The following is a 22998-nucleotide window of genomic DNA, read 5'->3' on the forward strand; positions in this document are numbered from 1 at the left end:
CTGCTTCAGTGAAAATGGATTTGATAGTCAATGTCAGCTAATTAGGCCTTTAGATGGTTATGGGATCATGGAGTCATTGTTTTATTTGTGGTAGATTCTCAAAAAAACAAACTGCATTCATAAGAAGGTCATAAACATTGTGCCAGTTTATTATGACTGAATTCCAGCTGAAGGAACAGAAGGATGTTTTCTGCCCAAAAGAAAGACAAACATCAGTACATACATGTGCAAATACCTGAGACACTTACCAAAAAAACTAGAAGAAATAAGAGTTTTCAGCTACATTTGTGGCCTAGCGATAGTTCAAATGCTTGTCTACTACCTGAGTACAACAGGAAAAGAAAGAAAACAAAAACCAGCAAGCAAGCGGTAGTCTGTATCTTCCACTCCCCTTGGGAACACTTCGTTTCTCTTTATGGCCTTTTTTTGTGAATTGCTAAATGAAAACATTTTCAGTGTAACATTTGCATGGGTACGTAATTAAGATGACAGAGCAGCTGACTGGTGTTGCCAGCTGGAATTCAAGGGAATGTCTATGTTGCAAAATGAAGTAAGTGGGGCCCAATTCCACTTGGAAGAGTAAGGCACGCGCTTACACAGACACATGCCTGAGCTTAAACTCCTCCCTAGGTCAGTGATCCAACTAACTAACATAGAATTAAGACTGACTCCCTGCTTTATTTTCAGTGAACATTGTATGTCCAATTGTACGGTACAGTCTGTATTTTCTAGCTGCTCTGGCCATAAGTTCACCCGCATTGAGAAGATGAGTGATCCAGCCTAACAGTTGAATAGCTATGTTTTTACCAGTCAACCACCGTTCAGTTCTACCTTGCAGGAATTCTGGTTTGCTGACCTTTGTCAGAGTGTAATAGTATTACCTTCAAAACAAATGCTTTGCCTCAGACAATAGCTGTCATTCAACAGTTGTCATAAGGTTTCAACTGAGAAACAAAGTGATTTATGTGAGGGGAGTCCCACGGTACCTTATATGTAGTTCTACTGTTTGTTTCATTTACTTTTTTATTCCAGCACGTTCTTTGTATTTGAGGACATAGTAGACTTTGGTTTAGGTCAGCGGCTTCCTCTGGCTGCAGTGAAGAAGATGTGGAAGGAAAAATGCTGCAGTTCCATCCTCTGGTAGAAGACTGAGGAAATCCCTTAGTTCAAGTTCCATTGCAACAACTGATAAAGTTTCTGCTCAGAACATGGGAGAAAATCTTGTTTAGGTATTTTGGTTTTAGAACAAAGAAATGAAAAACATTAACAATGTAATTACTAATTGAAGTAGTCAAATTATCTAAATACTGCAACTGGAATGAAATTTGAGACACACCCATTTCAGAACAAATACAACTATAGGAAATCTCAAAAGTAAACGGAAATTATGTCTCAGATTAAAACCATACCTCTATCTTCACTCGTCAGGTCCACATGTGGCACTAATGCTTATGGAAGTCTGATCTCGTACTTCACATGTTTTGTATCAAATGCAAAGGAAGCTCTAGAAATCTATACTAGTAGCCTAGCTCAGCACTGCATCTGTAAAATGTGATGTTCTGCAAGCAGCTTCTCAGACCAAGCTGTTTAACATTATGTTCTTAACCGATTACAGCACAGCTACTCCATGAGAACGTTTCAAAAGAAAAACTGCTAGCACTAGAAACTAGAACTTTATGATAGAGCATGACAACCTGTGCGGCACAATGCAACCCCATGACGCCGTTCTTCTGCCCTCAGGCATTACATTGGCATTTAAAAAAAAAAAAAATGTGCTTTATTCAATCTTCTTATTCTGTCAAAACAAACACACTGGCCCCTCAGCTATACACAGTATTACTGACTTCCTACGAACATACAGCAATAGGACTAACTACATCAACTACCAGGGTTCGTTTCTCTATGTCTAGTAGTAACACATAGTAGTTTTTTCAGTCTATGACCTAATCATCAATACACACTTAAACACCCACTGGGTTATCAACAGTAGCTTGTTAGCTGTCATTGCTTAGAACCATAGAGTCATTCAACCTAGAAAAAAAAAAAACAATTACTAACTATTAATTCTATTTAGTAATTTTAACGGTGTCTATTCTTTCTATAGAAACAATACAATTCCAACAATTTAACTGTTTTCAACACAAAATGAATGCCATGATTTTTATGTGAGGCAACACACTGTACACTGCAGAATCCTGTGCTAATGACTAGAAAGCCTGCTGAGCTGCATTAGCTTTAACCGTAGAAAAAGGTCCCCTTTTTTTTCCAAATTATCACATCACTAGTCCTTAGCCTCAACAGTATTTAGAATGTTAGATGACGTACAAAGACTTCTGGAGTTAAGCTGCAATCAATTGATTTACCTTTCAGTGATGAAATAAGAACAGGGCAGTCATTTCCAGTAAGTCTGGTTCTCTTGCAAAGTTCAGGAAGCAGCTTGTTCCACCACACAGCCTAATCCACAAAAACCCACAGCAAAAGTGTAAATTAACAAGGACTGCAATTAAGAATATGAAAGACCTGCTAAAATACACTGATCTAAGCTTGGATGTGTACGAATACAGGTAGGTTACGATGAACTCAATAATTAATTTATATAATGCTTTGAAATGCAGTGGTTTTGCACATGTATTTTTCAATTTTCAGTGCAATCTTTTTCTACTGGAACATTTTTACACAATGCCCCCTAGTGCCCCATAGATAAACGTTTACAAGAGAAAAAAATCACATAATTAGCAAGTCAGAAAAGGAAGGTTTTTCCCTCCGAACAGCTCCATGCAAAGTGGATATAGCATTACTATAAGAACACTGCTCTGTCTCCTGACCTAATCTGTCTACTTCCAACAGCTGTAGCAGTGAATTATGTTTTGCATATAATTTTGTTGATAAGAATGGCGAGAAGGGAAGGGATTTCTTTCCTTCTTTTTTAAACGTGGGAACTCTTTTCTTCCACCTGTGTTCAGATTCTGTACTGCAACCTCACATTCAACTCTATAACTAACGTGGAAACAATCAAACTTATTTTCAGATCTGAATAAAAAGCACAAATCTGATTTTGAACAGAGTTCTAGTACATCCATCTGGTAGCGGATCACCTTTGCTGACTCTGGCCAGCAAAACTCTGCACAATTAATTGAGCAGCTGTGATGGGCAATGGAAATAAACTCCTGTACTCCTGGAACACTGGAATAAAATCAGTTGCAAAATTAAAACTGTATAAAGGCCTAAGGGGAAAATGGGACATAAAGAACATAATCTTTCCACTAGTGCACCAGTACCATTCTGATGTCATAAGGTCAGAAAATGTCACTAGAACACAGGAAGAACATATTTAAGTGTGATTTTTATTTGAAGGACCATGTTATCTATTAGTTAGCTTATCACTAAAATTTCACTTTACAAAACACTGTCAAACAATTTAGAACACTGATTAGTGAGAAACTAGCTAGTTTTTAATTTACAGTGGAAAAAGAACATACTACTCTCCCTTTTCTGAGGCACTCTGCCATCTGAAAAGACTATGCTTTAAATTTACTAGAATGAATACAAGAAGTCACAGAAGAAATTGAGGAAAAAAATATTCCATTAAAATTAGTGGGGACTGAGTTATGGAATTTAAATGCCAAGTAAGAGGTTCAACGCAAGCTAAGCTATTTGTCTGAAAGCTGGGCTATTTGATCCATCCAGAGTCATTTCCGTACACAATAGCATTTTAGTTAGGAAAAAAACAAAACAAAAAATACTGAACAACTTCAACGAAAGTAGCTCACCCGACTGTCATCTTTCAGCTCGTGCTGAGCGTATAATACAGCTGCATCAGGACACCTTTTCAGAAGCTGGTCAATGGCTTCCTCGTACTTGCCCAGACGGGTATTGCAGAGAACATGGATGGTGAGGCCGACGTTGCCAGCCTCTGTCAGAGGCTCCAAGACAGGCAGAGCTGAAGCTATATTGATTGACTGACCACACAAAAGAGACTGAAGACAAGAAGAAAAAGTATTGTTTGGCTTTACGACAAACTTTGCAAAAGAATGCTAACCATAACCTAGAACAGAAGCCCTTACTTATCGGAATGATTTTGAAATACTACGTCCTTTAATAAATGTTACTGGAAACTGAGAAAGCAAGTTTAGAGTGGACTGCAAATGTAAATATAATTGTTATCGACATATCTCTTCAGTACTTTTTTCTTCCATCATTTCAATGGGCCTTTTAGTTCAACGTGGATAACCTGGGGGGCAAGGGGGAGGGTAGTCCGCTAGAGAAAGTTATTCATACATACGTGAACATTTGCAGAATGGTCTAAGCTGTAAACAGTAAGATTTAAGGGTTTCATACCTGTAGTTTTGAGATATCTTCATGGTAATCTTTATCAGATGGAGATCCCACTGACATTATGGCAGTTACCCATGGGAAAATCAACCCAAAATGATTACAGGAGTTTATCTATACAAGACAGAATCAAGTTGCAACAAAAGAAATATTTCTGTTAGTGACAATTCCATGTGAAACCTGCCACAAGTGAAGAAAATTTTACTCCCAAATAGCATAATTTAGAATAGCAGCTACTTTTTCTTCTGGTTCATACCGTTTAGTAACAAATAAACTGGAAACTTCTATTTAATTCTGTATTTCAGATTTCCCATTCAGAATCCTTTAAAACCAACCATTCACTCATTTTTCTCATTTAGTCAGCTTTGTAAAATTGCAAACACTCCACCTGACAAACTCTCATTGTTTCGTTTTAGCCCTTATTTCTATCCAGAGCTGAGATTCCTGTTGGAAGTATATGTGCAAACATCCCCAAAGAGCAGGACTCCCCAGAGCCAGCAATACCTATTTGGTAACTGCACACTACCTTATTTGCTTTCAGTCTTGCTTCTTTTAAGAGAGAAGCTGTCCAGAATTAAAATACTAAGGATAGTATTTGGATAGATTTTGGAGGGACAATGCAGTCATAAAACTTCCTCTGAGCGGTATACTTACCAGATCCTCTGTAGTTTTCAATGGCTTTGTCTCAGGAAGGTGGTGCTTTGATATTCTCCAAACATACTGAGAAGTAACCCTCAATAAAAGCTCCTGAAGTATTTCTTCCTGAGAGCACACTACAAGAAGAGCTTCCCAGAAATCCACTAAGAGCTGAGGAATAGTGTTTTCACTGTTACTACACAACATCTAAGAACAAAAATGTTAGAAGACAGCAAGTTAGCACAGACTATGGTACTTATTAGTAGCAGAAGTTAGAAGAGACAGGAGGAACAGTTTTTCACTTTTACTAGAAGCAGAATTTTGGTTCCTTTTTTGTCTTGATGTATTTCTAATGGATGTGATTCTACATAATACAGTGCTAGGCAAAGTAAAAAGTTCATGGAATGATTTTAAGGTAATCAATTCTAAATGACAGGTTTGATTTCTTCTTCAAGATTTACTCCACTGACAGAAATGTCAGCAAGTATTTACAGACTGCTAACTTGGAGGATTCTATATATGCCAATAGCCAAGCAGGTGTCTTCGAAAGAAGAATCTAAAGGCCACGATAAGAGATGCTGTGTAGCTCAGTTCAGTATAACGGTAGGACCCACAAGGGAGATGCTTTAAGGTCTGGTGTGTCAGCAAAAAGGACTTTTACTTGGTTTCCAACTGGCTTTAAACAACAACACTTGCTCTAATCTGAGTTTCATGACTTGGTATTTCTAATACAGGTCTTTCACGTAACGGATAATAGACTGCAACATACCTACACTGAAGAATACATCATTTTAATTCAAACAATGTTATTCATTGTAGAGAAAAGAAAAGAGGTTTGTTTATTCCCAATCTAAATAAAGAAAACTCCAGTGACACCAGAAAAACTATTCTATTTAGCTTTCTTCTCATAAACTGCAGTGACTCACCCTTCTTTCAGACATTTATACAGAACATCAGAATATTATATACCTTCATATTTAAGTCTGATTCTTTAGAACTATGTTTCAATCCTAATGATTTCTTCAAAAGGAGCTTATGGAAGTGATTTATCTAAATTCCATTAAATTTCAGCAGCCTTAGGAAGCCCAATTACTAGGAAGCCACTGAAAGATCTCCGAGATCAGAGTATTCTCCATTCAAATGACAGGGTCAAAACAAAGAACTTAATGGAATTTTTTTTTTTTCTTGATTTAACCAGTATTTCTTTCCAGAAGGTCCAGTTTCTGACTCTGTAGTCATCATGACTGGAATATATCCAACCCTCATCTCCCTCTTTCTGAAGAAATGCTGAAATGTGAGTGAAGGAGTAACCGAGGCTGCTTTGCTTACCCATGACAATACCACTATGAGAAAACTAGAAGCAAAAAATGATCACATGCCAACCTTGAAAAAGGTATCTGCTTCTTCCAGTTCAATTTTATTGTTCTCATGTAAAGCCACAGCGGCAGCCACCAGTAAACCAGGCTGCATCTCCTTCAGGTGAAAAGCAAACTCAGTTGGCATAACAATTCCTTCCTTATGCTGTCGCAAGAGTTTTGGTTGCCCAATGAAGCCACAAGCCAGTATTGTCTACAAACACAGTCAGATATAAATCAGGTAAAGAATTCAATCCACATATGATTCAACTCAGCAAACTCAGTATTTCCTCAGGCAGTGAAGTTTAGACAGATGAAATGAAGGAAAGACAGTCAGGGGAAGGAAATAAATCCTTTCTACAATTTATAGAATAGCTCTCTAGAGACCAAGCTCCAAACCACGTGCCAGAGCAGTGACTCCTGAGCAACAGGCCGTTTGCCTGAACACTGAAACATGCTGTTGAAATCTGGAGTTACTGTGCACATAAGAAAGATAGATTTCACTACAAAATCCAAGACATTCAATACACATGGTGTTCTGACAAATCACTGGCTGAAATTTCAAGACTACTTTGCTAAATTTCAGTAGACTACTTTGCTAAAGTACGATTTTTATTCTGAAAATACCCCTGAAACAATGACCAAAATGTGCTGCACTATGTGCAACAGTAAGTTGCTTCTGGATATCTGAGTGCTTTTGAAGGTAAGCATGACAAGATACTATTTCCACTTTAAAGACAGTGGGGAAATGATGCCTAAGCAGATTAAATGAATTACACAGGAAATATAAGGCAGACCTAGGAGGAAAATTCAGACTTCACCCCGCTATGCATACAAACTATCTTTCCTTTCTTTATCTTTCTGAAAGTGTTATTTTTTTTTCTACTTTGCAACAAAATGCTTTTTAAAGGTGAGGTGCAATAGAATATTTTTTTAATAGGTCAGATTAAAAAGAAAAAAAAAACAACCCAAACCCAACCCCCAGCCACCTCATTCTCTAAATAACATCCATGCAGTAGAATGTGTATGTTTGCTCACAACATGGCAATTTCACTTGACTGTGCTGCAAACGGTTAGAAAGCAGGCAGTGCTGAATATCATTGTTGAAACAGCTCTCCACACTTCCCACCTTGCAATTCAAAAACTGCTAACTTTGAAAGCTCTCCAGGACTTCTCCTACTAAAGCATGATCTCTAACTTTGGAACAGCTATCACTTTATTTTAAAAGTTTTTAGACCTCCAATATCTCACTCTTAGAAAGAGTCTGTATTTCAAGCTCTGTCATCTTTGAATAGTCAACAGTCCTGATCAACCTTAACAAGACGTAATCTACAGACTGGTCTCAGTCTAAAACCACATGTGAACATCTATGGCAGAGACGGCTTCACTAACATTTTTCCCTCATTGATGTGGAATCCTTACTTTGATAGCACTGAATTAGGTTCTGATCTGATCTTAATAAGGGTTAAGTGCTTTGATTCCCCATAAGAAAGATGGGAAATTGTATACAGAAACTTTGTGTGCACCATGGACATTCTGCTTCAAGAGCAATTTTGTAAGGGCTGTTTGCATACAGATGGTGTTTTCATGGGCATATCACATTTTAATTACAGGGAGGGGTGTAAAAATGCTACTATACAACACTGCCATACTGCTGAAGAGCACTGGCTCTGCAGAGCTTGTTACACCCCGGGAAACAGCATTTAATTTATCAAGAATTAACAGCTTCAAAACTTTTGCTTATTTGGTAAGGCTTTGCCAAGACTACTCTACCTGCAGAGTAAACAGTACAGTCCCAGTGTATGCCAGCCCTCGGTTCTACTGTTGCTGCAGACATTCAGTGGAGCCTATACAGCATATCAGGAGGAAGAGGAGTGACTGAAAGTTCCTTTTACTGTAAAATACAACTACAAGCTAAACCTACTCACTTGGGCTTTGTAAAGCATTGATAGCTCATGCTTTCAGCATACTTTACCTCCTTGTAGGACCCCATCTCATGCTCATACATCATCAGGTCTCCCATTTTCAGAGCCATGAAAGCCTTAGTAAGTGTCAGGACCACTGATGGCATAATCTTTTCTACTTTCTGAAGATACTTCACAGCTGTCAAAGGACATACATTTCTCATGCACGGGCTGCAGAGGATATGAGGCAGCTGCACAGGGTCAGCCAGACAGAATATTCTGAGAACTTTATTTGCTGATTCCTATTGAAATAAAAGCCATTTGACAGTTTAGACCTTTCCAGATACACAATCTTCTATGGCATATGAAAGTATTGCGGTTTTGTTTTGTCTTTTTATAAAACAGACAAGTACAGCTTAGCTCTCAAATCACAGTGCCTTTCCTGCGTCTTTCCTCCCTACTGGTAAAAGTAAAGGATCTCTAACCAGCAGTGATTCAGCTTGTATTCTGGGGTGCTAGGAGAATATCCACCACCACAGTGAATTGGTTTTACCAACCTGTACAATTTGGCAATGTTCAAAGAAACAGTTTGTTTTGTTACAGAAATGGGAGATGAAAGACATTTGAGGCAGACCTTTCCTAAAACAGAAGTGTCTCTGTGTGCAAGTGGGAACCAGATCATTAGCAACATGCATCATGATAGCCAAACCCATAATATGTTGCTTGAAAGCAGCCCAAAGCATCATAGCTACTGCTTGCTATTTTGTCAACAAAAACGGGAAAATAAAAACCACGTGAAAAAGAACAACTGTAAAACTAAATAAGCAGCTCAGCATTTTCAAAGGGAATTTAATTAAAATTTGATACACAGTTCTTGAAATCAGAATTAAATCAATAGATTAAGAAAAAAACCACCTTGTTTCTACCTTACTTAATTCTTCATTTAAATCTTCATTAAGAGAGTGAGTTAAGTAAAATATAAATCCTCTCTCATATGTCTGTATTTCATCATCTTCTGAAACTAGCCTCTTTAAAACTTCAGTCATGGATAAACCTGACATTCTGTAGTATGGCAAAGCAAGGTGGTAATCCTTTGTGTCAAACCTGAAGGCAACAGAGAGGAACAAAAAAAAAGAACAAAACAGCTAAGGGCAACATTTTTGCCATCACTGTTTGTAAGAACTAAAATAATACATCAAACAAAGTTGCAGACACGCCAATATCTGCAAATACATAGCTCATATGCAACATAATGTTGTATTCTGTGTTCAATGACAATAAAGACAACCAGATACCGAAGAGATGACTAGATTAAGCTGTTTTCATAGAACGTAAAGATTTATATTATATATGCAATACTAACGTAGAACAGCAAAGAATGATGGATTTTTGTTTTAAGGTTACATTATTGGGAACAAAAGCTCACCTACATCACTCTGACATCTGAAACATACCTGCTATAGCAGTCTCCTAAGAAGGCACAACTTTCTCTGAATGCTCTTAGAAGTTCTTCTTTCTCATCTGATTTAAGGAAACGAGGGTCCATTATAGCTGCTCTGACCAGTAAGTGAGCCTCACTTAGAAGATGGATGCAGCTCTCAGTTTTCACATTTTCGTAAGTTCTGCTATAATCTACCTAGAACAGACACAGGATATCCTCAAGCTGCTGGCAAAAATTAAGAACATACAGCAATAATTCTAATGAGGGCAGCAGCCATTTGAAATAGGATTATGGGCTATTCATGAGAAATACATTACATTATATTCAGTAATGACATGCATCAGAGATTAATTAATAGCACTTATTTTTAGTCACCAAACAACAAAAGCAGGAGTTGGGCAATACCATTTCTCTGTAAAGCTGAATGGTTGAAACAGTGTTTATAATATATAAATTCCAACCAGGCTCTGACTCAGAATTTGTTCTGGATTTGATGCTGTCAGCCTTTCTGGAACTAGAGAGAAGGAAAAGAGTTGAGTTGTCAGTGCCCAAATAAACACTATGCAGCCAAAAAAACCCCCCTCACTTGATAATTTAAATGCATAAATAGGTATGTTTGCAGGCTAGTAAACGCTTGAGAGTTGAGCTGTGAATTTAAGTCATAATGGCTAATAACAGAATGAGGATAGGCACATTCATACACCAGGAACATCATCAAAACTATCTACTACATCTTCTCCCGGGCTTAACACCAGGTAGTATCAGATACTTACAGGAAGCTAAGTAATTCAAATTGGCTAAGATGTTTACTTACTTTCTGTAAGGACTTACTGCATGTTTGCTCCTGCAGCTCTATTAAAGCATTTGCCAAGACATGGCGTAAAAAAATACTTGAATGCTTTTACTCTAACACAATGGCTAGGTCTGTAATGCCCCAAGGATAAAACACTGTAAGAAAACACAGACTCTTTTTGTTCTGGTTTTTTTTTGGTTTTGGTTTTGTTTTAACTGTTCTGGGATATTTACATCTTTATTTTCAAATTATAAGTAGACTAGTATTTGTTCAACTTACGTTCTTTACAGAAGGCAAAAAGCGTATATTCCTCAAATGCCAACTATAATATTTGAAACAACACAACTGGCAGAAGAAACTGTGCTTTATACACAGAAAACTACAGTACTTTGAATTACCATTCTCCTTGATGTGCTTATCCTCATATTCTCCTGAATAACGTCTGTTCTAGGCTTTAAGACATACTGGTTCAAATAACTCTTCAATCAACTACAGCTGTCCCACTTTTGTTAATGAACTTGAACTGACTTTAATAAATGTGATTTCTGAAGAGCTGTTTTAGAATAGCTGTTTAGCTGTTTTATGACAAGCCCTCAAAAAAGAATGGGAATAGCAGTTCTCACGGAAACAGATAAAAAGTCACAAATGCCTCTGGCTACATACATGCTACAAGAGTATCTTGGGCCAAAGTCCGATCTTTCTTTTGTCATGGATTACCGCAGTGATGTTCATAACTTTTCTTGGAAAGAACCCTTAGTCAAATGTAAGACATTTTCATTTTGTGCTACAACACATTTTGTTAGCTTGTAGCTTTGGTACTCCTACATATTTTTGTTTCTCAAGATAAATATTTTTTCTTCTCAGTAGGAGATACGTTCTTAGTAATGTTATTTTAACATTACTTACGAAAGTTAAGTTTTTTACAATCTTGAGTAACTTATTTTGTTGATTCCAAGCATTTGTGAACCTACCCTCATTTCTTCTATGTCAGTTAATACAGCAGAATTGAAAAAAATAAATGCTTGATTTCTGTTCTCATGCACTAACTAGGGAATTATTTCCAAACAGTTTTTCCACAGAAGAACCTCTCTTCAACACCCACAAATTCAGCACTGTACACAGAGCTATAAATACCATCTCCCCAAAAGACACAAATCCTCACAGCATCCTTCTCGTAGGCTTTCTTCTTTCAGTAATATCTTCCGTGTCTGCCTTAGTCAAAAGAATTATATGGTTTTTGAAATGACAGATAGCTCTTGGTCCTATAAAAAGCTGCATTCTTAATGTGCAGACATCCAGTGCAACAGGTGGACAAGCCTATAAAGGAAAGTGATTGTTTTGTAATTTTAGTTAATATGTACTTTGAGTCTAAAAAAAAAAAAAAAAGTAACTTTTGTCCAACAGTCTGACACTAAAAACATTCACTCTCTTTCCTAACTCTGAGTGCTTCACTTAAGCAAGAATAAAAATACTCATAAAACTATGACATAAATCATTTAACAATGGGTTAAAAAAAAAAAATCATTTCACTCTTCAAAGCAACTACACAGTTTTAGCTGTGTGTCTCAAAATAACTGAGCCTGAGGGAGATGCCTGACATGGAAAACTTAATCCCAAGTAGTTTGAATTTGGCCAAGTTTTAAAAGATTGCCTGCCATGGTTACAAAAGTCTTGATTTCAGTTGCTTATAAAAAGCAATCATAGATAGAAGTATTATATTTGCTTGCCTACTGGTACATTACATACCCAGTACTACATCCCTGATTTGTTCAATATGCACCTTTCAGGTAAAACTTACCATATTGTCTATACTGGACTAAAAATGGAAAAATGCCACCTCATTTGCCCAGAAATATTCTAAATTTGCAGCTTTAAGAAGATAAAATACCGTATTTACAAATGAACATACACAGTGAAGCCAGGCAACACAGCATCATATGTGTACCCTGCTTTTTGAAGAAACCTCAAAATTTCTCGTAAAGAGGCAGAGGGCTGCAGCGGAGACCAGGAGGCTCTAAACTGCCCTGGGCTAGTCAGAACCAGAACCAGCCAGCTCTGAAACTGATGTAAAAAAACAGCAGGAAAAATAGTAACAACAAATAATAACCATCATCATCACATTTCAAACTCCACACTGGGGCAGGAACACCCCTGAAGGAATTTAGCCTGTAGGCAACCCACGCCAGTGCAGGAGCACCCCAGAGGGACTGCAGCCCACAGACGACCCGTACCAGGGTCCCTCAGGGACTTCCCTGAGGGACTGCAGCCCACGGACGACCCGTACCAGGGTCCCTCAGGGACTTCCCTGAGGGACTGCAGCCCACGGACGACCCGTACCAGGGTCCCTCAGGGACTTCCCTGAGGGACTGCAGCCCATGGAGGACCCGTACCAGGGTCCCTCAGGGACTTCCCTGAGGGACTGCAGCCCATGGAGGACCCGTACCAGGGTCCCTCAGGGACTTCCCTGAGGGACTGCAGCCCATGGAGGACCCGTACCAGGGTCCCTCAGGGACTTCCCTGAGGGACTGCAGCCCACGGACGACCCGTACCAGGGTCCCTCAGGGACTTCCCTGAGGGACTGCAGCCCATGGAGGACCCATGCCAGCGTGGGTCTGCACCCTGTGGAGGGCAAGCTGCAGTATGGACATCCACGAGGGACTGCAGCCTGCAGACTACCACTATATGCACACCTCCTCAAACCTCCTGTTGAGGCAGGAGGCAGCCTGTTCCCTGACTGGAGGAATTGTGAAGGACTGAATGTAACCCACAGGGAAAACACAGAAAGCCGAGACTGGAGAAGGGACAGGACAGATTGTGTCACGTGTCTGTACTCTTTATCTCAGTACCTCTACGGAGAGCAGAGAATACATGTTTGGCTCTTGAAAATTTTATAATACTTCTACGGTCCTGTGGTTTCTTTATGTCTGCTGCCTACATGCTCAAAAGAATTTTTAAATGCTAACTTAAAATATACTTCAGTCTATCTTTCCTGATATTTTTATTAAGGTATATCCCAATCTTCACAATTCAATAGATTTTTACTGATAAGCAATTTAAGGAAGGGGAAAAGTCTAGACCTCCAAGGATCAAAAGTCCTCCTCCTAAAAAACACGCACTAAGTATCTGGTAGCAGACTTGTTCAAGTGTCTACACTCCTCTTACAAAAACTGTTTTTTCAAGGACATCTGAGAGAGAGAAACATCATCAGCTGCAATAAGGGAAAACTCTGCACCCTTCATTCAGATTTATACAGGAAAGCATGGAATTTAGCTTAAAATATAAGTGATTTTATAGCTTTTGATGTTTTTGAAAACTTTCTACTAATGATCTAGAATCTTAAACGGCAATAATAGGTTGTTTCATTGAGACATTTGTAGACCTTTAAAATACAATATGTCATAGATTGAAGTAAAATATTACTTTTGATTGTTATTTTATTGGTTCAGCCAATAGAAACTAACAGGATTTCAGAATGAAACATAAGGAAACTAAGTGCCATACTACTACCCCCATTCTTTTAGCAAGATAAAGAGAGGTGCACCTTCACTGTCGTATCAATATATGGATCCTCATCACGAGCTGCTGCTGCACTGCATCGCACTGTGAAACACTGCAGGTTCTCACTAGAGGGAAAGTAGAAACCACAACGATGAAGAAAAAAACCGAAGACTTGCAAAAATCCAGTAGCCAAGACTACAGAGAATCAGATCTTTTTCCTTTTTAGAAATGGGTCTTGAAGTCTAAGCAGGAGGGCATGCTGCACTATCACACGAGCCTACCCAGAGAATTCCAGGAGGCTATGAAGGACATATCGGGGTGGGGGGGTGGGAAGCAGCACAGAGAAACGTAGTAATACTATCAGCAAAATCATAAACGTAGTACCTTGTAATGACGTGCAGGAACTGTGGAGTGAGAACTGCCTGCTCTGATTTCTCTGAATATTGGTAAGTAGAAATCAGTTCTACTAACTTCCCAACAGAGTAGAGATATCCAACATGAGGTAAAGAGAAAAAGCAAAAGAGACTCAGTAGTTCTCTCTTGTTCTCAGTTTCCTCATGGGCTGTCACAGAACTTCCTAGATGTAACAATAAGAAAGGCATTTTATATACCTCATAAATCAAAATCTGGCAATTCTTTTGCAAGCCTGATGCCTAAAAGATACTATCAAACCTGCCCAGGTTGCAGACTGGTTTTGTTAGTAGCTAGTGAAGAGAAAAAGAACTACATGAATATCAGTGTGCAGCTCGGATCAGTGCACAGGTCAAAAATTTGTATGTCATGTTATCTCATTTGGAGGCATTTTTAACACAAGTGTGAATGTACCACCGAGTGAAGAAATTCTATAGATGTAACAGCATCTGAGAGTCCTGGCAGATTCATCACAACTAAGCATCCATGGATTGAATGATCAGCCTGATCCTAGACAACTACTTGTGAGCTGGGATGAATGCCCATCCAGAGCTGCAGCTGCAGTGCACCAAAATACAGGTCCTCACTTCAGGGAAAGAAAGGCTGGGAATGGCAGAATTTATCTATCAAACTACTTCAGCAGGTAAAGGCTGATTCTACAGACCCTCTTGTCAAAGACTGTAAATCACAAGAGAACATAAGATAGCTGGACTTAAATGGCAAGTAGCTCATTCTCTTGAGTCAGCTGCAACTTAAATAACGCTTTGCTACTTAGCAGACAGACAACAACCACAAACTGGGTGAGCAGTCAGTAAAGATGATGGATAACATACAGCATTAAATTTTTCCATAGGTCTGTTGGGGCTTGAGCCAGTGTGTATTAGTGAACCCCTAAAATCTGCATTCATCCCTTGCAGTTTTAATTAAAGCCTGGCAGAAAGGTAACCTGTATCTTAATGATTATTAAGGTTTACTACTTTGATTTCCACTGTTGACTAATGAGAGGCAGTCTAGTACCTTATAACACTGAGGATAATTTTATTAATGCAATGTAAAGAGTGACTGTTTTGTGATGTAAAATTAATCAGTAGAGAACTGATAAAAGCTGATTTAGTCTTCCTCTTTTGGTGTGGTAAATTGATATTTTAGTTCAAGGTTTATGCAGAACTTGGAGAAACTTAAAGACTTTTTTTGTTAGTAGAAGCTTAGTTTAAATCATTGAAAAGGGAGGAAAGACCTTAATTTAAAAACAAATCATACAGAAACAGTGTACAAAACAGAATATACAGAGAAGCTCCTTCCTTCCCCAGGTCTCCTGTGACACAGGACATAATGCATCCATGCATATCCATATACCTGTCTGGTATACAGGAAGCAGTTGAACTGAGTGCAACTTGGTCTCTTCACAAAACCCAAAAGGCGACTGTTCAGGTGTAAAACGTCTAGAGAAAAAAATCCAAAAGAATAACATAGGATCTCAGTGAGAAGTTATTACGAGCGACTTTGGACAAGTAAACAGGACTAGCTATAACAGGCATAGCTGATGTTTTAATACTCAACAACAATGTGCCCTGTTACTACTAATGTAATTAGCATGGCAATGCCAAGAAGCATGTGTGTCGTGGTTTAACCCCAGCCAGCAACTCAGCACCACGCAGCCGCCTCCCCCTCCCCCCTCCCAGTGGGATGGGGAGAAGGGAAAAAAAAAAAGGTAAAACTCGTGGGTTAAGAACAGTTTAATAACTAAAGTAAAATAAAATATACTACTAAGAATAATAATACAATAATTGTAATGAAAAGGAATATAACAACAAAAAAAGAGAAATAAAACCCAAGAAAAGACAGGTGATGCACAATGCAATTGCTCATCACCCGCTGACCAATGCCCCAGCAGTGATCCGCCCCTCCCGGCCAACTCCCCCGTTTATATACTGGGCATGACGTTCCATGGTATGGAATAGCCCTTTGGCTAGTTGGGGTCAGCTGTCCTGGCCATGCTCCCTCCCAGCTTCTTGTGCACCTGCTTGCTGGCAGAGCATGGGAAACTGAAAAGTCCTTAATACAAACACTGCTTAGCAACGACTAAAACATCAGCATGTTATCAACCTTACTCTCACACTAAATGCAAAACCCAGCACTGTGCCAGCTACTTAGAAGAAAATTAACTCTATCCCAGCCGAAACCAGGACAACGTGGCACAGCTAGAGACAACTATCTTGAGTTCTTACAACCAAAATCCTTTTTCTTTGCTTGTCTACAAGATGTATATCAAAGTTTGGGATCACTGGAAGACATGTTGCAATTTAGTTGAACCTCAATTTAACCTTTTTTTCCCTCTCTTTTTATTCAGCTGAGCTATATGTAACATGTTGCAATCTCCAATCTTACTTTTCTTCCCTATTATGTCATCCTTTTTCCTGCTTTGCTTTGGAATTCACTGCTGGACTGTGACATCAATTCTTCCTCAGTTTTGGATAAAAGTTTAATGGCTTTGATCACTTACAAAATAAAAAGTATAGTTTCTTAGTGCTTAAGATACTTGGTAAACTCCCTTTGCTAGCTGAAGAAAGGGAGGATATTTTTTTTAGAGGTACTCAAGTATCACTTCAGCTGGAGTTGAAAGATGCAGAATAAATAAACAGAAGACAGTACCTTGATTAAGGTTACACAGACAGGACTGCTGATCAGTCTTGTGTGTAATCCTTTAAAGTAGGCTTCTCTAAACAGTAACAGAATTGGACACAAGCTGCTTCAGAATAAGGTGTGTAAAACTTGGTTTTGCTGGTTCAGCATAACAGTATAAAAACTGTGGGTGGTCAGACACTGGAACAGGTTGCCCAGAGAGGTTGTGGAGCCTCCATCTGTGGAGATACTCAAAACCTGACTAGACAGGGTCCTGAAAAACCTGTTCTAGCTGACCTTGCCTGAGAAGGGAGGGGGTGGGGTACTGGACTAGAAGGTCTCAGGAGGTCCCTTCCAACCTAAATGATTCTGTCATTCTATATGTTGAGAAAAGACCATCCTTTCTGATACATCACAAGAGAAGCTGCCACGCATGCTCTTCACAGCATACAAGGATGTATGACGAAAGCAGACATTAAACATCACTAGATCTGCAAAACCACCAAAGTTCTATTCTATTTTAATTGTAACAACTAGTCACGTTCCCCAAATAAAATGAAACTGAGGATTTGCAAGGCCAAAAGTTGTCCAACTGTGAGATGAGCAGGTTCATTGTGCGCTGGGTGAAGAACTGGCTGGACGGCAGAGCTCAAAGGGTTGTAGTGAATGGGGCTACATCTAGCTGGCAACTGGCCACCAGCGGTGTTCCTCACGGCTCTATCCTAGGGCCAGTGCTGTTCAGTATTTTGATCAATCATCTGGATGCAGGAGCTGAATGCACCATCAGCAAGTTCGCTGACAACACCAAGCTTGGAGGTGCTGTTAACTCTTGAGGGACAAGATCCCTTGCAGAGGGATCTAGATAGACTGGAGCACTAGGCAATCAACGGCATGAAACGGAACAAGTCCAAGTGCCGTACTCTGCACCTAGGACGGAGTAATGCCAGGCACAAGCACAAACTGGGAGAGGAGTGGCTGGAGAGCAGCCCTGCAAAAAGGGACCTGGGGGTGCTGGTCGGCAGCAGGCTCAACGGGAGCCAGCAGCGTGCCCTGGCAGCCAAGAGGGCAAACCACATCCTGGGGGGCATCAAACACAGCATCACCAGCGGGTCAGGAGAGAGGGTTGTCCTGCTGTATTCAGCGCTGGTGTGGCCTCACCTTGAGCGCTGCGTGCAGTTCTGGGCCACACCATTTAAGAAGGATGTTAAGGTACTTGAATGCGCCCAGACGAGGGCAACAAAGCTGGTGAAGGGCTGGAAGGCATGTCCTGTGAGGAGCAGCTGAGGAGCCTGGGTTTGTCTAGTTCGGAGAGAAGGAGGCTGAGGGGCAACCTCATTGCTCTCTGCAGTGTCCTGAGGAGGGGACATGGACAAGGAGGTGCTGATCTCTTTTCCCTGGGATCCAGGGACAGGATGCCTGGGAATGGTTCAAAGTTGCGTCAGGGGAGGATCAGACTTGACCTTAGGAAGCATTCCTTTACTGAGAGGGTGTTCAAACACTGGAACAGGCTTCCTAGAGAGGTGGTCGATGCCCCACGCCTGCCAGTGTTTAAGAGGCATGTGGACAATGCCCTTAACAATATGCTTTAACACTGGGTCAGCCCTGAAGTGGTCACACAGTTGGACTAGATGATTGTTGCAGGCCCCTTCCAACTGCAACGAAATAGAAATATTCTATCCTATTAAAAAATGGGCTTTCTTTGGTATCACATTATTTCCTCAGTGCAAAAAAAAAAACAAAACCACCTTATAAAAACCTCAGAAGTCAAAATACCAGGATTTTTCTTTCAACAAGACGTGAGCCACAGCTCATTATGGTTTCTTGTAGTAAATTAACCCATAAAGGGGAAAATACATTTGCAATACCTGAAAAGCAGATACCGTACTTGGAAGCACTTTGTGTCTTCTGTAGGTAACTCTGTGGATTCCAGTGTGATGGGTATCTCACATAGCTTACTCTCTTCCCCAAGCAGTTCCACTGGCTTCTGACATATGATGAACTCATCCAATTCAAGCTGCAAAGTATGTGTTGAAGGGCCTTCATCTTTTACACCTTAACAATGAAAATGCTATATTAATTGTTCAAACCATTCCATTTAGCAGTAAGAAAATATGACACAATATCAATTAAATACTCCAGTTACAGCTACCTAGCTAGCACTGGCTTCCTCAAGCCATGAGATTTTGCAAACAGCTATGCTAGAAGATGAGAACAATCCTTCATTTAAGTCTCAACAGTCTGAATACCTAAGAGTCAAGATTTCTGAAAGAACAGGTAAACTGTTCATTATAAGGCAAGTCCAAGGCAACCTGTGCTGCAAACGGCTGGCCATCAAAAAATGTTGTCATTTGGCTGGAGAGGTTTTAAGCAGGAAAAGGCAGCTATGATAGAAAGTTGTGTTATCTTAAACTCACGTAAGTTCTGGAAAGCAAATCCTATCAGCATTCAGAAAGTAATTTGAACTTTTCTGTTTAGTTTTTAGTAATAAAAACAACTAGGGGCAGGATGCCATTACCTGAATTAAGATCCATCTTCACTCAATGAAGAACATTCCAGGTTATATTTTCCCTATCTGCCAAGTCTTACTTACCTTTAAACTTTTTCTAGATACAGTTTCCATTTCTAAAAGACCATCCTTTTCTGTTTTAAGTTTCTTCAATTATAAATGGTTTTCCTAAGGTTTTTTGGTGTTCATCTGATACTTTTGGAAAGGTGGGAATTGATTACATATGGACTGATTTGTTGCAATACACAGGAATGAAATCTACTGAGTAAATCTATTTCTGGGATTTCTTGGATTGTAAGGCAAGCCCCTGAATAAGACAAAGGACTGAAAAAGGTGAATTTGCTGACACCTTGTTTATGCAGGTTCTGAGCCTATTAACAGTTACAAAAGTGCATATGCATCGCCACAGAAGCATTCTTAAATGTGTAAGCCAGTATGCATGGTCCATTTCAAGGCTTATGGGATGCTTCTTCCTTTTGGCCTCCCACTTGTCCCTTAGAAGAGACACAGTTATTTGGGCAGTGACACTGACAGAATCATTTTTCTGAACATAGCACACTGAACTACTACTGCTTTGATTTGGTCCATGGTGGCACCCTAAAACAGGGACCTAATTCTATGTCTGCAGAATGATGGCATATTTGTTTTAAGTGTTACCTCCAACTGCAGGTAGTACAACTTTTCATGCACTAGAATATTCAGCTGACAGTCCTAAGATGATCTGGAAAGGGCAATGACCTTGTTTGAGCCTACTTTAATCTAATTTAGATTAGATATTGGGAAGCAATTCTTTACTGTGAGGGTGGTGAGGCACTGGCACAGGCTGCCCAGAGAGGCTGTGGATGTCCCCTCCCTGGCAGTGTTCAAGGCCAGGCTGGATGGCGCTTTGAGCAACCTGGTCTGGTGGAAGGTGTCCCTGCCCGTGGCAGGGGGGTTGGAACAAGATCTTTAAGGTCCCTTCCAACCCAAACCATTCTATGATTCTACTTTGAGAATAACAAGAATCAGTTAGCAGATTTTTGGAAATAAATTTAATTTCTGTACTTACCTCCACCCACAGGCTTTTCTAGTGTACTAACTCTCTGTGCACATTGCTCTGTCCCGTCTGCACTTTGCTGGACCAGTTCCAGTTTCAGGATCAGAACATCCAGCTCTGTTGTTACGGCTATATGTCTGGCACAAAATGCAACTTCAGCAGGAATGAGGTTAGCAATGTGTAAAATTAAGGAGCGTTCAAAGTCTAACACAGTCAAATTCTGGTTTATGACGAGATATTTCAAACAGAACATGACTAGTTTATTTTTGCAGCCCACAAGAAGATCTCCATTTACAGGACAACATGAAACGCACAGCGGAGGATCCGAAAGTGGCATTTCTACAATTGACATCTGTTCTCTTAAGGTCTCACTGTATGACTCTTCCATCTTGTGACCAACCATCCGAACACAAACACGAGAACTCCCTGCAGACATGCATCTCCAGTTCATATACGCTCTTAGGAAAGTTGCTTTGCTTTTTTCTTCAATTGTCACCAGATAGTCTCCTTAAAAGAAAGCAGTGGTACTGATATATCATTAAAGAATAGGTGACAGTTTTTGAGCTCTTCACCTGCTGTAGCACATTACAAAGAACATCCTAAATTCTCAACTCTTACACAGAATTCCCAAAACAGTTTTCAGCAATATTTCTCTAACGAAATCCAAAATGCAAGTTTCTTTGCGGGGTGGAACACACTTCACACACCGTTAAAATAAAAAGGACTTACAGATCTAGGTCCAGACTAACTCCTAAGCGAACCCACTTCATGAGTTGTGATTGCAGACAAGGTGTTCCCCCCCCAATATCCATTAACGAGGAAACGTTTTGTTCCGTAAAGACCAGGGAAAGTCACAGACTCATGAAGAGCTGTGGGACCGGCTGGAGTGACCACCCGCCCTGTGCTCTGAAATCAAAAAAACCGCAAGGGCAGGAGCAGAAACTCCGGCTGGGGCGGAGGAAGACGGCGAAGGAGGCGATGTCCCGGCCACGCACTCCCTACGGGCCCGAGCACCTCCAGCCCCTCACAGCTCTGGCCGCAGCCCGCGCCTCAGCAAGCGCCGGCCCGCGGCAGCCGGCCCGCTCCCACGAGGAGCGCCCGAACCCGCCCTCAGCGCCGAGGCAGCCGCGCTGCGGACGGGCGGCGGGGGAGCGCCAGGCCCTCCTCCCGCCGAGCCGCGACCGCCCCGGCGGAGCCCCAGCGCCTCCGCTCGCCCCGCCACCGCCCGGCGGAGCCCGTAGGCCTCTCCCCGCACGGCAGCCGGACACGTCGCAGCCGCCCCAGCCGAGCACTCCCGGCCCCAGCGGCCAACGACACTGACCTGCCTGGCTGTGCGCCATGCGCAGCACGGGACCCAGCGTGGCGAAGGAGCCCAGGGGCTCGCAGCGGCCCTGCTCGCGCACGGCGAACACCTCTACCCTGCAGCTGGCCGCCGTGCTGGCCACGAACAGCACATCGCGGCCGCAGCAGAAGTGCGCCGGCTCCTGCTTGCAGGGCACTACGCGCTGCGACCCGAACGGGTGCAAGTTGTACAGCTGCACCATGCTCCCCGAGAAGCCCCGCTGCGGCGGCAGAGCGCGCCCGGAGACCGCCTGCGCCTGCGCCCGCGCCCGGCGCCACGGGCCGCCGCCGCCGCCACGTACACTTCCGCGGCGCGCGGCGGCCGCAGCACGGCCCCGAGGTGGGGCTGCTGCCGCCAGCGGCGGTGCGCCCGGCTGCCGCCAGCGGGGACCCGCCGGTCCCCTGGATGCAGAAAGAAAGGCATTCTTGGCTTTACACACAGCAACTCCTTCTTTGGAACCCCGTAAATTGCGCATACACGGTATGCTCTGCAGGTATCAGTCACAAGTACTTCTGAAAATAATTCACTTCTGGGTGTCTTCAGCATACGTAGCCCTTTTTCTCCCTCCTGGTTCTACAGAACATGCAGGGAAGGAAAAAAACCAAAACCCAAACTACAAAAACCCAAACCAAAACGCTGAAGTTTTTTCTCCTTTTCAGGATTCAGGACTAAAAAAAATTAAGATAGCGGGTCGGCCGTTTTTACCCGAGCTGAGTGTCCTACAATTCAACTGTTTCCAAGTGCCCACAAAGCTATATTCATTCAAACATACCATTAAGGACATTAGAATTTTTTTTTACTAGGCCAACGTAAGAATGTAAAAAATGATAATGCTCTTCTAAAGCAGGTAGCAGATCTGCTCTTTTATTTTCCTTTTATTTCAATCAAATGCAGGGGGATGCGCTCGTTGGAAAATTTAACTTTTTTCTCTGCATAACCACCTTTTTTTTTTTTTAAAGCAGCAAGTTTTATGTCGTTAGCAAGTAACCTGGTAAGTGCTAATTCTGTTCAAAAGCGTAATGGCATCTGCCATAACTAGCCAGGTACATTACTTGAGTACAGTATTACTCAGTTAACTAACTTTGAAGGTTTTAACATAAGTCTTCCGTGAAGCCAGCCTTA

General features: G+C 41.1%; 1 protein-coding gene across 3 annotated transcripts; it reads right to left on the reverse strand.

The window, feature by feature from the left end:
- Positions 1-121: 121 nt before the first annotated feature.
- HPS3 (HPS3 biogenesis of lysosomal organelles complex 2 subunit 1) lies at positions 122-22078 on the reverse strand. 3 transcript variants are annotated; one of them, XM_050902146.1, is made up of 17 exons: positions 21856-22078; positions 20547-21041; positions 18858-19035; positions 15727-15812; positions 14344-14536; positions 14003-14084; positions 11624-11778; positions 10074-10182; positions 9682-9863; positions 9154-9331; positions 8299-8529; positions 6352-6537; positions 4987-5175; positions 4339-4446; positions 3771-3977; positions 2364-2454; positions 122-1197 (listed from the first exon to the last, which is right to left on the reverse strand). In XM_050902146.1, the coding sequence occupies exons 1-17, from the start codon at positions 22076-22078 to the stop codon at positions 1070-1072; spliced, it is 3021 nt and encodes a 1006-aa protein (XP_050758103.1). In that variant the 3' UTR covers positions 122-1069. The 3 variants fall into 3 exon arrangements, with proteins under 3 accessions (XP_050758103.1, XP_050758102.1, XP_050758104.1); XM_050902145.1 differs by having other exon boundaries at positions 18858-19044; XM_050902147.1 differs by lacking the exon at positions 20547-21041 and having other exon boundaries at positions 18858-19029.
- Between the last annotated feature and the right edge of the window lie 920 nt (positions 22079-22998).

This window comes from Gymnogyps californianus, chromosome 10 (genome assembly GCF_018139145.2).
Source record: "Gymnogyps californianus isolate 813 chromosome 10, ASM1813914v2, whole genome shotgun sequence".
In the NCBI taxonomy this organism is placed as follows: domain Eukaryota; kingdom Metazoa; phylum Chordata; class Aves; order Accipitriformes; family Cathartidae; genus Gymnogyps; species Gymnogyps californianus.